Source organism: Telopea speciosissima, chromosome 5, assembly GCF_018873765.1.
Source record: "Telopea speciosissima isolate NSW1024214 ecotype Mountain lineage chromosome 5, Tspe_v1, whole genome shotgun sequence".
Taxonomy (NCBI): Eukaryota; Viridiplantae; Streptophyta; class Magnoliopsida; order Proteales; family Proteaceae; genus Telopea; species Telopea speciosissima.
The window spans coordinates 57,404,483-57,422,234 of NC_057920.1; the positions used below are offsets into that span (position 1 = coordinate 57,404,483).

The following is a 17,752-nucleotide window of genomic DNA, read 5'->3' on the forward strand; positions in this document are numbered from 1 at the left end:
ATATTGTAAATCGACCCAAAATGATATAACTGCATCATAACATGTGAATTTCTTTCTCTGCCTCAAGTCGCCCTACTCTACATCAAACATCTAATGTATGTAAACTACATGGATTGGCCAGTCGTGAACTTGAAATACTGAATATCCTTTTATTTGGTTGGTTAGAGCGAGACAGTAAGGTCCTTTAGCTGGACCCACCCATAGGCACACCGGTCCCGCAAATTCTGTGCCACTGATGATGCCAAATCAACTGCTGGTCGGACTCTGGACAGTTCTTTCTCAAATGACATTCTAACACTGGATTCTAACTGCAAAACCCATAAGCAAAAAGCAGATGATAGAGATTAATTTCTTTGGATGAGTTTATTCTTTAACTTAGAAAAATGAACACAGATTTTGGAAGGCAGAAAAATAACCTTTTCGATGCACCGTGTAGCATCCAAAATGTGACAAAAATATGCAAGCTGCTTATACAGATCCGCTTCTGTATACTGTATCAGAACAAATTGCCAAGTTTCTAATAAGCAAATGCAAAAGGAATTAAGAGGTAACAGAAAAAATTGCATGAAGGATGGGATTTGATCTGGACCTGTCTTATAAGGCGACCATTACACCGAGGGTAGTTTGGACAAACAGTTCCTCTCTCTGAGTCACCAATCACTCGCAGGTTAAGACTACGAGTGGTGTACTTGCAAGTTTCATCATCACACTGGAATGAAACAATTAATAATTAATCAGATCCGAGTCAAATCCAAATAAGCTCGTAAGTCACAATTTAATAGTAACAGAAAATCAGTAATCAGCAGTCACCATCATTAAGCCCTTGTAATACATTGAGATAAACCCTTCTGCTTGCCTTTTGACCTGTGATAACGTATGTGAAATCAGTTAACAAATTTGTTAAACCCTTGAAGACAATTGTACAAATCAAAGTTCATGAAACAGCAATCCTATAGTTACTTGGTTAGCTATCATTGCCGGAGACATTCTACTTCCATCACCCCCATCTGGGCACTTTGGACATTGCAATTGTTTCCAGAAACTACAGCGGGACTCTTCGGCTTGTGACCCTACTGGCTTTTCACTGTTTGAATTCGATAATAAACTGGACACTGCAGGACACTCAAAGGTACTGGTGCAGCACGGACATGACAACCACAAAGGCTCACAGCCGCGAAATCTGTAGTTTTGTTTCATCAGAAGGCATCCATCAAATTTTATTTAGTAGCATGTGAAGTAATTACGGTCTACACAGTTAAAAAAACTTACCTTTCACCATCGTCTACAGCATACAAGAGTGAGGCAGATGGATCCTTGTTGATGGCTTCACTGACTTTACTTTGGAACTAAACAAAACAATTACTTGCAATGTCACTAATACATACCACAGCAAATAATACATACTTCTCACATTGGTTGACCAGAGTAGGTGCTGCGAACCTTGGATGAATCGAGACCAAGACAATCGGCCAAACGTGCTGGGCTTGTCCCTTGAATGGAAGCACATAACCGCGATACTACGGGATGGATCTGCATAGAGAAACCAACTCAACCATTTGAGCCAATAAAAAATGAACATCATCCACTAGGATGGCTGAAGAGCCAACAGAATATGAAGGAAACCTGCTGTGACAAGTAATAGTCAATGTCAACTATCCAGTTTCCATTGTCCCTTTTCAACTCATCAGGATGCCTAGCCCGCTGAGCTATCCCGACAGAAGAACTGGAACCAGCTCCCTGTCCACAGAAATTGCATATATTAGTATGACAGGTTTAAAGATACAGGCAGTCCAATATTGTTTTGTCCAAAGTGAAAGTTAAAATATTGCATGAAAGCTCATCATACCGGCTCACAGCAAATGACATAAGGGACCGTATCCCCAGCAGAACACCCAGTGGAGTAGCCACTTTGCTTCAATCTAAGTGCCACCTAGAGGATAGCCAAATGAAAATTATTTAGGTAAAAGCACGAATCATATCACTGGTCAAACAATGTACATGGCTTTGAAGATTGTTGAGTGGACCCACTTGCACATGAGGTTGGTTTCTGGCATCTGGGTAGGCTTCTGGTGGTTTTGTCAATGTCTTTGTGATGACATATTTCTCAAGTGCAACTTCCCCATTCCTCATCTCCTCCTGTACCTGTTTTCCAAACAAAAGTAATAAATAAGGAAAAAAATCTAAAAAATGGATTTACTCATTAATTTGTGAGTGAAATGCTTCTCTTTTCCTCTTTTCGGGTTTTGCAAACTGCAGCTTTGCAGTACTTGTTTCAAACTATTCGCACACACTAGAACATAAAACAAAACCAACTTGAAGCTTTTATTTCTAGAAGGATGGACTAGGTGACATCTAGCCATAGAAGAGCTGATTGGAGGGTAAGGATCCATGTAGCCGACCCCATTTATTTGGGATAAGGCTGAGTTGTTGTTGTGGTTGTTGTATGGATTAGGAGACAGATATTGTCCTCGGCTCTAAAAACCCCAAATAATAAACATTCAAACAGTTAAAAGAACAACTGGTTCTGCATCATACAGCATGCAAAAAAACTGCACAATTTAGACATTAATGCCTGCAATCCACATGAGATCCTGGGATTACCTTCATGAGAGAGTTATGAATCGACTCAACAACATCCTCGCATGAGCTGTAATTGTAACACCAAGCAAGTGATGACATTCAGTAACAAATTACAAAAATGGTCTTTATGTGTTCACTAGTCTGTTAGTAGAGCTAAGCTGAAAAAACACAAATGCATACCCTCCAGACAATATTTTGCCTAAGCAAAAATCCCCTACTTCCTTTGATAGTAAACTCCAGTCACGTCGAACCATGTCAAGGCCTTTACGTTCAATGACCTGCTCCAGCATGGTAAACCAACTAGTATATATCAAGAGGGGCTTTTTATCATAAGCAATTCCATAAAAAATGACTGGAACTATTCCAATTGCAACCTCATATGGCATCCCATCCTTAAACTGCACTTTAACAGCTGCATATTTCTTTTTCTTCAGAAGCAGCATTCTCTTGTATATACCATCAAGATCAATCTCTAAACACCGATACTTCTTGTTGACCTAAATATAAAAAGAATGAGAGGTCACAGTTACATATACAACAAATACCTCAAAACCGACAAAAGTGTGTCCAGGACTTCATGTGACATACAGGAGGAGCAAAGATAGGGGACTGGATTTCTAGTCAACCTCGATGAATCATCATAGCCATGCAATCCACAAGGTAGTCTTAGAAACTGGTGTGTTTCTTTGACTATATAAAAGGCTGATAGATATTGTATTCTTAATTGTCATGGTCATCTGTTCGGGTTGAATTATGATCTGTGAGATTTCTGAGGTGAGACCCTTTGAATTATGGTCCTGAATTCTTTTATACCATCACATGCAAAGGGTTAGGATTGATAATGAGAATTCCTTCGCTCTTTTTTTCCCTTTTTGGTAGAAGGCAAAAGTATAGTTGCTTGGTTCTCAGTGAAGCTGTCTCAAGACTATCCAGGTTTTATAGAAACATTCAACTTAGGTTTCACTATCAATAACTCCAGGATTATACCATTAGTTCCTAACTTACCATCAATCAGCATTATCTATCTATTCACTATCAACCAAACCCTCATCACCCCCTGCCACCCTTTAAAAATGGCAAAAATACCTCTTGAATAACTTTTCCTGCAATTGATTTGATCTTTGCAGCATCATCAAGTCCAGTATAGATCATTATTGAATCTGTATCTCCATAAATGACCTACAAAATTCAAAAGAACCTTGAGACCCACCATGAATTGGGTGATTTGGACCACTTCATCAGGAAATGAAGGAAATAACATCAAACTCATTCATGAAACTGTCAGTGTCAGATTCTCTCTGTCTCTCTTTTTGGTTTTTTGGGGTGTGTGTGTGTTGGTGTGGAGAGCTTCTTACCTCTAAACTCAAATTGTTCTGAACAAGATCAACTGTACTTTGTAGGATCTCCCTTCCCTATGGAATAAGTCATATGTTTTAGTATATAGCAAACACAAGCTTATCCCCAAAAAGTATAAATCATATTCATCAGCATAGATATATAGCAAACCAGCCTCGTCTTACTTGTGCTGTTATAAGCTCTGCGAGTGGCTTTGCGTAAAATCTTGAGTTGGAAAACCCCAGGCATCCGTACATACTGTGTTGCAAATAAAATCAAGTGAATTGGCAGTAGAGCAACCAAGAAAAATGAGGTTCAAGGAAAGGATTCCAGCACAAACCTGTTTGCAGTGAGCTTTAGAGCTTGTTGCTGAATGTCAAGCTGCTGAACCTTAAGACCTGATGCATTCTTAAGCCAAGACTTAACCATTTTCCTCCTTTGAACCAAGTTCTTCAGCAACTACAAAAAGAGTAAAACTTGCAACTAATTCTCAAGTCTACAATCAAAAATTGGAAAAAATGATATAATAATTAGTGGAAACTGCATGCAACTGAGAAAGACAGAACAAACACCTCAATGCATGAGTTGCACATTTATGAGGTATAATGCCAACTACGAAACTGTGATAGTGTAGGGCATACCTGAAACTTTTAGAAACCAGACATAATTACTACGACTAAAACAATTACTAGGAGAGCTCACAAAAGTTAAGAAACACAAATTTACAAATAAGACCCAAAAGGGAGGACAGGTAACACCTTCCTCACACATACTTAAATATACTAACAAAGACTGAAATAATGTAATGCCAGTATCTTATCAGCTGAGTCATAGTTGCCGTGGCCTAAGTTGTAAATGTTGTTTCCTTTCAACCAAAATGTCGGAAATTTTGGTTTTCGGCCTGTATACCATCTCAGAAACATTCCAGTTTAAAATATAAGGTTTAGCCATTTCATCCCTCATTTCAGCAAAATTCTCAAATTCAAAACAGGTTTTGGCCGAAATTCCCAAATTGAGTTAAGAATCTTGGGTGGGACGATTCAATAGGTGAGTGCTTTCTCCGTCTTTTGGGTCTAGGCCTCTCTGTTCTTGTTTAGATGACTGCCGTTTATTAAGCTCTTATCATAAAAGGATCATTTTACTATACAATTTTTTGATGATCCATATATCCAGTTTTCTCATCTGAAAGCTTTTCATATGGAAAGTGTAAAACATAAGCACCTTCACATGCTGGGTAATCTGTTGAGATTTAAAATTAACCCTAGTTCAGAAAAAATAAGAAGCGAATAAGGCCAACCGTGGCAACCAAACAAGAGACAAGTCTGACATGAAGAAATAAAAACAATTGGTTTTAGGAGCTTTTTCGTTTAGTTGCAGTTACTTGAGTTGCATTATCCAATATTCCAATATAGAACTACGTTTGCCCTATTGAAGAAATTATTGTGGCTTCTGAATAGAAAACTTTTATTTTATTATGAATTACAAAATTTCTTGCACTTAATATGAAACAAGTGCAGCACCTTCACCCAATTTGTCTAGCATTGCTTTTGGTTAGTCTAAGGAAATTAATCTTCTATACTATTTCCATTTCACCCCATTTCACGTAATTTGAATTTTAGGCCAACTGACAATATAAATAAAACTTTTACATCAGTAACTGTTAAATGAGTCACAGAAAATGCTCTAATTACATGCATAACATTATATTCTTTATTTACAAACAAAATCTAATGGAAGTTCGTTTTTTCTATATATATATTTCCTCTTTCCAATTAAAATATCAAATTATATGCACCATTCCCACCTGAAAAAACTACACATTAAGAAAGTACTTCTAAAAAAATACCAGGTTGCATAGCCCTTCTCATCAGGGTTTGGTTCCTGCAGACCCAACAAACCAAGTTGCACACCCAAATCACAAGTAAGCCTTTAGAATGCAGTACACTTCCACAAATTTGACACAAGAGATGCAGATGCCAAACCTCTCAGACAACACTGCAGAATGAAAATATTATTACTAAATAAAAGGAAAAGAAGTACCAAATCTATAACCGGTACATTTCTGATGGAAAACAAAAGGCTCCTTCAAGGTCTACCCCACCCAATTCATTTTTATTTCATTGAATTAAAGTGCATAATTACTCATAGAAATCTGATATGGAAGCAATGATCTTCAGGTTATAAACATTTATTGACTGGCTACATAATTTTGACAATAATTATCAAAGTGGTTATACCTCAGGTAGAACTCCAGTAGTTTGACAAGAAGGTAAACGTGGAACTACTCCATCAGAGGATCTTTCAACTGTTGTGAAGCAGATATTGTATTCCTATGAAACATCAAAACAAAAAAAAAATCATGCCAAAATATAAGGCAGTAATATGCTATGGAATATTTCTTTTTGTCAAAATGCACAAAATGTAACGGAACTGACACAATAATATAAGAAAATAACCTGAATGATTGACGGGTAGAGACTATTGAAATCTAGAAGTAAGATGTACTTGTCGTATAAACCTCTTTTGGGTTCTAAAACCAATCCGCCAGCATAGGCAGGACCTTTCTTTCCTTTTCCCTGATCAATTTGTTGACCCAAATCCTCAAAATATGCAACATTGTTATCCAAATCATCAACATCTCCATCCTCAGCACCATGATTTATTCTCCGTTTTGTTGGTTTCATCTCCTTCGCACGTGCAGAAATCTTGTCTGGGACAATATACTTCTTTGAGTGGAATGCATGCAACAAAAGGTATTCCACTCTTTGTGCCCTAGCACCCTGAAAGAGCAGTGTTGGATTTCTAGGTCAATCCTCAAATGTATACTCCACTAAAGGAAATAAGAATTTATATGGGATTACCTGGAGAGTTTTGCTCCAGAGATTACCACTAATATTGGTCAGCTGACGTGTAAGAGGGAGAACACTCAAATGAAACATCAGTTCCAAGGATAACCATGCATCAGTCTCACCACACTCAACCTGATTCAATTACAAATACAACATTAGAAGAGTAATATATCAATCATGTATGAACAGCTTCACAAAGATACATTGCAAGTACCATCTATTTAAAAAATTGAAAATAAAAAAAGAACACCTAACAAAGACTTTGAAGCTAAACTTTCCATTCTTTCATCAAATCTCTATCATAGGTTCATAACAATTATGAGTCTGTTTTTGTGTGTGCATACATGTGTAAGAAGAAGAATTAGAAAAAAAACAGTCAGCATAAGAACCTACAAGTTCCACAAGAGATTCTGATGTTTGAAACATTGCAGGAATATCATGTGGAGTGATCTCTTTCCTGTCTTTATTCAGCTGGGTCCTCGCAAGTTGTGTCAAAGAATAGCTCACCTGGGAGAAAGAGATTTAAAAGCTTCAAGGGGTTAAAATTATGTCATATCATTACCTTCATAAGGAATTGTGTTTGCGGTCATCACAATGTTGCCAAAAACTGCATCTCTTGGAACAAGTCATTACATTGTTTCGTTATGAAACCAATGGAAACTAGATGATTGAACCTTCCCATGTTTTATTGGGCATCTTAAGCTTGTCAGAGAAAATTTGGTTGAGCTAAACCGTGAACTGACCCATCAAATGCTCAATGCACAATTTCATCTTCAAATTGATGGGTACAAAACAGCTTCCTTGACTTGGAAACTGTGCTGGTGGCATGGTAGATGACACAATAAAAAGTAAAGAGCAAGTTTGTTCAGAGTTTACCTCCTTTAATAGGTCACGGGAGCATAAATAGGTGTCACATAAGAGGCGGCCTGCGATACAGGACATGATCCCCGGACTTGCTCCAGACCCAAAAATGGTGCTTCCCTTTGTTAGTTTAGGCATACCAGAACGCTTAAGGCGGCCAATTTTGGACCATACTTTATTTGACACCGTGCAAGCCTTCACAATAAATTTTGAAATCGTAAGTGTTCTTATAATGGAAATAAAGAAGCAACTTGAATATTCATGTGCTGAGAAGGTTTTTGAAAAAAGAAAAATTAAGGGTCATCAACAGTTAATTTGTCAATGCCCTTAATATGCAACAGGTGGGCATCATTCTAAGAATATGAAGAGGAGAGAAAATGTTGGTATTTCAACCCTGCCATGTATAGGTGGGTCACTATTCTGCCAGTACTTTTTGTTGGGGTATGAATCTTGTGTAGAGATGGGGTAAACTAAAATGTTACCATCATGTGTAAAATATGGTGGTGAGTAGGAACAGAATTATTATCTTTATTAGATTAAATTTCATTGAGAAGCAATGCCGGATGCTTTTGATACATCCACAGTAAATCTTTTCAACTTCATGTATGGATATGAAAATGGCTCATTATGGTTATAATCATATGTTATTAATAGGAGATTTTTCATGGTGTGGCATACTGCAACTCAAACTTAGGAATATGCACAGTACACTAATATAATTCATTGTTTAGAAAGTTTCACTACTGTTCATATGATGAAAATGCTTACCTGGGCTCTGTGGAGAAGAACATCTAAGTCAAACCCGGAAATGTTGTGCCCAACGAGAACATCACTATCTAATTTGTATAGTTCAGTCATCAGACAATTTATTAAATCTCTTTCACTGCAATAGAAAATGGTAAAAATAATGAAACCTTGAATGAGTTGAACTGGGAGGATGCATTTTTTAAGAGAAACTGAAATATTCTTATATTGAACATCACTGTCTAATTTGAAATGCATGCCTGCTTGTAAATGTTAGTACAGTAGATCCAGCCTTTGCATTTCTATCAGTAACTTCTTTTGTAAATCCCATTGGAAATATGCCTCCTTCAAGCTTGCGGACAAAAGTAAAATGGCAAAGAACCCCAGCTTTTTTCCATTCTGATGCCACCATGGGAGTGTCAATCTGAAATGGAACAAGTACAAGTAAAACATCATCAAATATTTAGTTCATCCAAAATGAAACTTACGGCAGTATTTAATTACTACCAAGAATTGCAGCACCAAGAGAATAATATCAAATAATAACTACGTAAATCATGGTTGGAAAATCAATCAAATCATGACTAGGCCGAAACAACTTATTCTTCGGGACCAAAAAAATCATGTTAGGGTCGACAGTTTCCAATTTAGGTCATCCCAGAGGCCTGAAGGACCACAAATAGGTTCAGATTCATCTGGTTTTCCAGTCCAGACAAGGAAATTCATTCTTTTATTTTTGTTTTCGTCCTTTTTTTTTTTCTTTTTTTTGGGGGGAGGGGGGGGGGGGGGAAGGAGTCGACCCTACCACCAGATTTTAAAATTGGAGGCAAAGAAGGTTTACACCAAGTTGCTTTTGAGATAGATGCATTAGTAATTATGAAAAGGCAACTTTCATACACTACGATCTAAAAATTAAAATTTGAAAAGACTAAAAAAAGGTGCAGTTTTCTAATTAAAATTTTCAATGACCAAAATTGGTCATACCAACAGAACTACCGATTATAAACCTACCTTGACCTTGCAACAGCTAATGACAGAAGCAGAGACAATCTCGTATACAGTCTGGTTTTTGTTGAGGATTGTTTTTAGATTTATTGCTGAAACAATTACTGGAGGAATTTCCGGCATCAACTTTGAAGAAGTTGAGGTACGAATGTCCTTGGGGCAATCAACAGTAACTTCAAATTTGCACCAGCTCACCTAACCAAGAGTTTAGAATTGAGCAATTACATTGAAAGCCAAAGAAAAGGATGCATAAGTAGATTATATGAGAACTACTTAAACAGTAAGATCAGCAGAACAATTGAAAACCTCACCTGCTGAGAGGCTGGACAGCTGGAAAATTTTGAAAGTGATAACCAGGAAGGCCCCTTTATTTTCCTTTTGATCAGAAACAGCTCCAGAGCACTGCACAGAATGATGTTAGTCCATGTTCTATTTACACCCTCCCCCTCTCCCCCCCCCCCCCACCCCCACCCCTCCAATTTTCGAAATTAGTTATAGTAGAGAAAGTCCATAAAACAACAGATTAATCTGATAAAAGGTAAGTATCCTACAACAAATAATTCAGGTTCAACATGAACAGAAGAAAATTTATAAGCTCTAGCCTCCAAGTATAATTTGCAATGAAGTTCAAGGTACTACAAAGGAAAACTTTCACAAAAGAAAAGCATAACTGATAGCTCATTGCATGCAGTTCTTCAACCAGGTTTCATACCCTTGACCTAGAGTGGTGTCATGTCAATCCAAAAGTAATGAATTCTGATGTTTGACTAGATGTAATTGAACCATAGAACATCACAAATTTCAAGTAGGCTGTCTTAAAACCAAACAGCTTGTACCGATCCCAGGATCCTTAAAAAAGATTTAACTATGAAAGTCACCACAAATAGAAAATGCGCAAAGCTCAATGGCAAAATAAGGTATTTATATAAGGCAAGGATAAAAGCCAATTATACCATTTTGCACCCGAAAAAAATACCTGATATGGAACTTGTTTGAAGAGACCAGGTAACAAAGCCAGAAATGAAGAACCACACAATGTAAATAAGTCAACAAAGGAAGCATTAAGCAATCACCAAATCATCCTTATGTGTATGTTCTAATACAGTAATACCCTCCAACAATATGGGACCATCTTTATGTAGGTCCACTTCCAATTAGGCAGCATATCCACTCATAAAAGAAACACACTAGTATGTTCCTTTTTTGGGCTTGTATTCTGTTACTTTTCATTAGAAGAATTGTAATTTATCAAAAATATCCTCTGTCATAGCCTCTATCGGATCCATGTAACCGACCGCATTTAGTTGAGATAAGGTTATGGTTGTTGTTGTTGTTGTTGTTGTATTCTCTGACAAATGAGGCAATGCCTAACTTTGCCAGTGTCATTTGGCACTGCTGCTTGCAAGCCTAGATACAAAGTTGGGCGCATTAGGTTTGGCAGCTTGCAGTCAAAAACCTTTAGCCCAAGCCTTCAAAAATGAATACTGATAATTCAATGTATGTACTTTATGATGGGGGCATTCTTTAGAAGCGACATGTAGCATTTAAACCCTGATGCAGAGTTAAAATAACCATGGCTATGAGTCCCTTGGAAGTAGCACATTGGAGGCATTTATTTAATTATGGATCTTGATGATTCCCTATTCGGACCTTAAGCTGGGGAACAAAATGCATCAGTACTTCCACAGAAGCCCACCAGTTTAGTTCAAGTAGAAACCTATATTCTCATCTACTAATAAAACTACAATTGTATAAACATAGCAAGGTTATAACATGCTGAACCTTTTTAGACCAAATATTTTGAGAAATAGAAAGAAAATCCTTTAGTCAGCTAATCTTTGATGTAAAAAGGTCCACTTACAGAGAAATATGGTTGTTCAGAATGGATTAAGATGCTCATAAGACATGAATATCAAGTACAAGGAAATAGCCAGGGCTGCTTATACCTGCTATGTGTTCCAAGCAGTGCAGAGAAACTTTTTCCTTTGAGATCAGAAGGAAGTGGTGGATCCTACATTGTTATTCAGAAGCAACAACTTAGAAGAGGTTTTACATGAAACATAAATAACAAGTAATAAATGAAGAATGTGAATTTCACAAGCCTACAGTGTAACAAGCATTAAGTTCTACAGATACTTATTCTTTTACTCGAGAGCATCAAGTATTGGAGGTGTTGTGATCTCTAATTGCAGGGGAAACAAAAGTACATTGTTGACAGAATAAGCATAATTATTCCACGGCCTTTAACATTTAACTAGTTTATGTAAATTACCTTGAATGAGTAGTTGATCTTAAGAACATAATGCTCACCAACAGGTATATCAGACCGTTCAAATGCATAGCCCCTCTGCAACATGTTAAAGTAACTTAACAAATAATTATACCATATAAACATAAGGGGAGTGGGGGAGAACATTATTAATGCAAACACCTCAAGATGTACGAGTAGTTAAGAAAAAATGCTCACAACAAAAAAATTAATTGCACTTGTATACCTTAACCGGAGCCATGCTAAAAGTAGACACATTGAGATCTAACAACTTCTGCGCTATTTCAGTCTTTAATTCAGATGCCATCTCCTAAAAAAGACAAAATCAGAAATACGTCAAGATAAAGACCGTACATAGGCAGCATAAACATCTTCATATTTGCAAACAAACAACAAACAATATAAAAGTCATACTTGCAGCTTTGTCCGGAAAATTGCCGGTGAAATTCTGGAGTCTGCAATGCCTTTCTCAAGCTCCATGATCACATCATTTTGAAAAACGGAACCATTTGGGACTGCATAGACACACCTCTGCATGTTCTTTACAACTACACAACAGCTGTGATAGGCGCTACCAACTTTAACCTTAACACATTGACAGATGCCAGCAGTCAAAATGGTTTCCCATCAAATTGCAACAAGAGTGGAAGAACCAAGCATATAGTCGAAAAGCAATATAACAAAGATGCTTCAGTTTCCAAAAGTTGACCATAAACATTGACATATTCACATGCAGAAAACCTGCCAGTGTTTATATTTGGACAAACTAAGTAAATTGAAGATAAATGCTACAAAGATTCTCTCCAATTTCAGACCTATCCACCCTACATATAAAATCAGCAAAACCTAGAAGAGAAAGAGGAAGGTGTATACACCAGACATTGCATGATTGAAGAATAGAGGTGATAGGGTGAACCTGGCCCTTGCATCCCTGAAGAATTTAAAGGATCCTTCACATATGTTCTGAGGGAATGTGCATCAATAACCTACTTGCCTTCTTAGGATTGGAGTCACTTATCTACCAAAAATTAGCAGGTATCTTGCACCAATCTTCTAAAGAGTTGGCATCGGTAACCCTGCCCCTACTAAAATCAAACATAACTCAAATAATCTAAGCTTTATTGAAACTTCTTGTGGTCAGTTACATGAATTCTGTTCATGCCAGGCTACTCTATCTGAACTATATATCCTGTTAAATCAAAAGCACTCACTTAACATTTCACTAGATTCATATTTCTTCACTTTGTTTAGTAATGACAGTTGTATTGTATTTAGTAAATTCTAGTTTGCTATTTATCATAAGTCTGGTTTTATTATTTTTACTGAATACGGGTTTCTTTGGTTTTGAGTAGTCTAATTATTTTGGAATGAAAGAATGACTGTAGCACTGGCATAAGTAAAAGGACATAAACATCTTGCAAAGTAAATACAAAACTGCAAAATCACAGATAACGAGTATAATTATTGCAATAATTATTTTTGGGGTGATGATATATTGCAATTGATTTATAGATACCTTTATTAGTAATGTTTATGCATCTGTCTTAACCATCCACCTTGGAACTTAGAATATGTTGGGAAGTGCATATTTGCCGAAACAACAGAAAAATAAAAGAGGCACAAGTACCTTCCCAAAGAGATATAGGGTGCCCATATTGGTACTGTAGATCTCCTCGTGCGCATCAATTATGTAGAAGGGCAGAGATCCGTCTGAATCAAGCAAAAATTCTGACTTATCTTCACCATTAGAGCAAGATATCGCTTCTCCTTCGTTGCCAATGGCATTCTCGTTTTCTCCACTACGTACTGCTCGCCACCCAGCAGTCGCACTCAATGCAGGGTTGTCCACTTTGATCTTAGCATTGAGAGAAAACGCCTCCTCTCTCTTTACAGGTTCTGCTTTTGCTTCTAGGATGGCCGGCACAATCTCCGCAGCCTCCGGTTCACTGGCTGAAGATTCCTGCCGTTGAGGAAATAGATCCGAACCCACTTCAGGGTTCCAAACGCTTTTATCTTTTGATTCCTTGGACTCGTCTTTTCCATTATCCGTATCACAATTTTCTTGGAAATCTGCAGGGGGGCTAACATCCGCAACCTGGGCAGGTTCAGGCTTAACCAACAAATCAGCACTAACAACGGATTGTTTCTCACTCTTAACCTGAACCACAGGTACAAAACTCCTCGAGCTCAGCAGAGAGCTTTGGTGTCCCCTCCTCCGCCTCTCTCTGTCAGCTTCATCGGGAGCAAATTCAGCAATCACATTATCGACAATGCTGTCAGAGGACAACCCTTTGAGTCTGTCTTCCTTGCTCTTCTTGAATACCGAAGAGGTAAACATCGACGAGATGCGCTGCTTCCCCATGAGAGCAGCCGCAGCGGACAAAGAAGAAGGCTTCGCAGGAGGTGGGTCCTTTCTCTCTATCTTTTTCTTCTTAGGCCTTTCGTTCTCGCCTTCAGATTCATCTGAGGATGGAGGAAGACCTGCTTGGGACCAATCTTCTTCCTGCCCATCGTCGCCGTATCCCAGACCATCATCGTCAACAATAAATCCACGAACTTCTTCGCGGCGTTTAGCGACGAGGGCAGCGTAATCGTCTTCGGCGATTGTGTCGTAGATCGGATCCTCCATCTTGATCTGGAATCCAGCTTCGGAACGCCGACCGCCGCTGCGGAGAGCTTTAAGACGCTCAAGCGCCTCGGCACGGGCGGTAGCATCGGCACCTTTGCTTCTTCGCCTGCACGCAACAATTGGCTCTTCCGCCATCTCTCTCTCTCGCTTCTTCTTCTTCTTCTTCTTCCTCCGTACTGTGTCTGGATCAGGCCATCGACAGAAGTGTGCTTGCAAAGTTAATTCCGACGAATGGCGGGAAAACCCTCTCAACTTTCGCGCCAACAGGCTGGATTTCTTTTCTTGTGCCCTTTCATTATTCAACTTGAGCAGGTCATATATCACCCGTCCGATCCCCATCAGAAGTCTCTGTGTACGTTTTCCGTGATAAATTAATGGGCCGTGCTTGGGCTTTTAAAGAGTGAGTTTGATGTGGTGGTGAAGAAATTAACAGACCGGGCTTGGGCTTGGGCTTAATATTTTGGGGGCCGGAGGAGAGAAGCTAGCACAACAGCCTTTAATAGCTGCAATGTGGCACCCAAATCTGGTGCATAGTTAAGTTCCCAAGACTCCAAATTAACTTTGATACGTGGCAAAATAAGCTTAAAAAAAGATGGTTGAAATGTCAAGGGAAGCAGTAATATGGCTCAGTGGTAGGGCTGGCAATAGGTAGGGTAATGTAGTGGAGTGTAGATAATGAAATCACCCTTACCTTGCTTGGGGATCTAGGGCATAAATTTTACTTGGAAAGGAAACGTATAAGATAATGAATCATTGTTAATGATATATTTCATTAATAATGGAGTAGTTCAGGGGTGGAGATGTCAACACCTGGCAGTTTAGACATTCAACGACCGAACTCATTGATTTCTTGAGCTTGGCACCATTGAATGTCCGAGCTACCACGTGTCGATGTATCTACCTCGAACTACATATTTTAGGTGGAGAGGATTATTTTCCTCAAACCTATACCATGCACTCATCTCCTATCACTTCACTACTAAAAACAAAGGGAAGTTGAGGAGTTTCACACAATACATGGTTGGCAAAAATATCCAAGTGAAAGGACAATTTAGAGCATTCAGTAAAATTGCCAATGGTGACGAACTGATACCCCCTTGATGAAAACTTCAAGGTATATTTTACGACAAGTTGATGGGACTGACTCACACATCCTTCTATCTACACTCTTGAATCCTCAGGCAATATCAATTTCCCGAAGAAGGGCCAACATAAGCAATGAATTTCCACCCTCCCAAAGATTTGACAAGCAAGGTGGTATGTTTGATGGATGAATTATGGCTGAAGCACTTGATGTGAGATGAATGACACTGTGATTATGTATATTATGTATTTCAATAACTTTGTTTATTTGGATAGCTCTAAATTTAAACATGGACCCTGTTTGGCATAACCTTTATTTTGTATCTGACCCTGTCTCCTACCATTCTCACGTCTAAAGCCCACATGTGTAGCGGGAAGCACAAACAAAATATCACTATGTGATGATGCAATTTATAAGTAATAACAATAGGAAAATCAACTACAAATAATGTGTTTTATCTATATTTACAAATACACAATAAATAAAAAGGAATGTCAATACAATAAAATCCCCCCCCCAAAAAAAATAAACAATGTATGTTTCATAACATCTAAGGGCACCTCTGCCCTACTCCCATTAGCGTCAAAGCCCTGCCTAGCGAAATCCTCCACTTGCATGCCCTCAAGCCAGTCTCGACTAAGGGTGTCAAAACCAAACCAAAACCGTTTATCGAAATTGAATCGAACCGTTTAAATCGAAACCAGCAAACCATTTAGTTAAATGGTTCGGTTATGGTTTTAGAAGTGACACTGTTTATTTAATCGGTTTGGTTCAGTTTAGATCGATTGATCAAACGGTTTCAAACCGTATAATCCAATTAAAATCAATTATAATCAAATCGTCTGACTGTTTAAAAACCTAACAACTTTTTTTTTGTTTTTTTTATAAACAAAAAATCAAAACCTAGTAAATAGCAACTACTAAGTAGTCACATTTCTTCATTAACAATTTCCTTTCTCAAAAAAAATAATAAAAAAAAACCTAATAACTTAGTAAGTAATAATTATTAACTAATAACTAGTATTAGTAAATAGAGTAGTAAATGTGTATAGAACCGTCTAACCGAAACTGTGTAAAACCGTATAGAACAATTTAACCGAAACCATTTAAAAACCGTTAACTAAACAGTCTAGGTTTTGATTATGAGACCGTTTAACTAAACGGTCTGGTTACAATTTCTACCCTCAAGCCATCAAAATCGAACTGAACTAAACCGAACCGTTTAACCGAAATCAAACCGTTTAACACCCTTTGTCTCGAGGCTACCCTGCATAATTGGGCTACCCCTGGTCACGAAGTATCGTGTCCAATTGCCTCCTCAAGTTCACCCGCTCCCTAAGAAAAGTGGAGACCCTCTCAGCCTCGGTTAGCTGCGTGCGGAGATCCTGAATAGACCCCATATGGTTAGCAATAGTCCCCTCTTGCACATGTAGAAGTCAAGTGAGTACCGAGAACCCATTCCAAAAAATAATAACATCGAGAAGCTAGGTAGGTAGACGGACCTAATGCCCGGACCATTCTCGTGCATAGTCCACCCTCTATACCCCGGGATTTGGTCCCAGCTCCATAGTTGTCAAAGTTTACAAGACTACATTAAGGCATCTGAAATATCTTATAACACCTATAAAAATTTTATCTCTTGAATTTTAATCAACCATAATAATTTTGAAGAGAAAGAATGCCGTCCGATTGTGCCAGATACATTGTCTTGCGCCTGAAATGTATGAAATAACCGCCATATTTTTTATCATTTCTAAGGTAAGGCGGTGTGGGATGTATTTGACGCAATCAGGTGGCGTTCTCTTTCTCATCATTTTGATTAAACAAAAACAACACTTTGACAAAAGATCATTTCCACAAAACAAAAGAAATTAATAGATAAATAAATTCAATCCAACGCACTGACTTATTCAGTGGCAGTACTACTGTTAGAGATACTGCTTCCATCACTCCTCACTTACCTTCCTTAAAATCAAAATCTAATCAAGCTTTTCCATTTCATCAAAAAATTTATTAGGAAACAAGCAAACACCCTTTTATTGTGTAAAGGAGTGAAGCAAACAATCAACCAATAAAACAAAACAAAAAACCAGAAATAGGATCTACCCCACCCTTTATTAATCTGTGTATACAGGGACTAGTCTCTCTCTCTCTCTCACTGACATTAACAACAACAAAGTGGGGGATCCTCAATTCCGGTTATTCCAAAAGTCCCATCATGACAGCTGCTACTTTCTTCTTCACAGTTCACACTACCCTCTCTCTCTCTCTCTCTCTCTCTCTCTCTCTCTTTCTTTCTTCTTCGCTCCAAACGGTAACCACTAGTCCTTCTCTCTTCCACTCCTACTTTTGTTTATTCTTCTCATATCCTCTTCACCGTTCAAACCCTTCTATCT

The 17,752-nt window shown here is 38.1% G+C and overlaps 1 protein-coding gene across 1 annotated transcript; it reads right to left on the bottom strand.

The window, feature by feature from the left end:
• Positions 1-152: 152 nt before the first annotated feature.
• LOC122662431 (DNA polymerase alpha catalytic subunit) lies at positions 153-14,454 on the bottom strand. Its single transcript, XM_043858064.1, has 31 exons — positions 13,271-14,454; positions 12,058-12,228; positions 11,870-11,953; positions 11,647-11,721; positions 11,321-11,385; positions 9,686-9,776; positions 9,381-9,569; positions 8,630-8,793; positions 8,394-8,508; positions 7,641-7,820; positions 7,158-7,271; positions 6,777-6,896; positions 6,372-6,695; positions 6,153-6,245; positions 4,256-4,374; positions 4,101-4,173; positions 3,936-3,992; positions 3,667-3,759; positions 2,955-3,077; positions 2,761-2,858; positions 2,602-2,647; positions 2,029-2,142; positions 1,847-1,930; positions 1,624-1,737; positions 1,441-1,530; positions 1,270-1,346; positions 961-1,180; positions 811-864; positions 590-709; positions 417-491; positions 153-308 (listed from the first exon to the last, which is right to left on the bottom strand). Exons 1-31 carry the CDS (start codon positions 14,405-14,407, stop codon positions 162-164), a joined length of 4,626 nt encoding a protein of 1,541 aa, XP_043713999.1. The 5' UTR covers positions 14,408-14,454; the 3' UTR covers positions 153-161.
• Between the last annotated feature and the right edge of the window lie 3,298 nt (positions 14,455-17,752).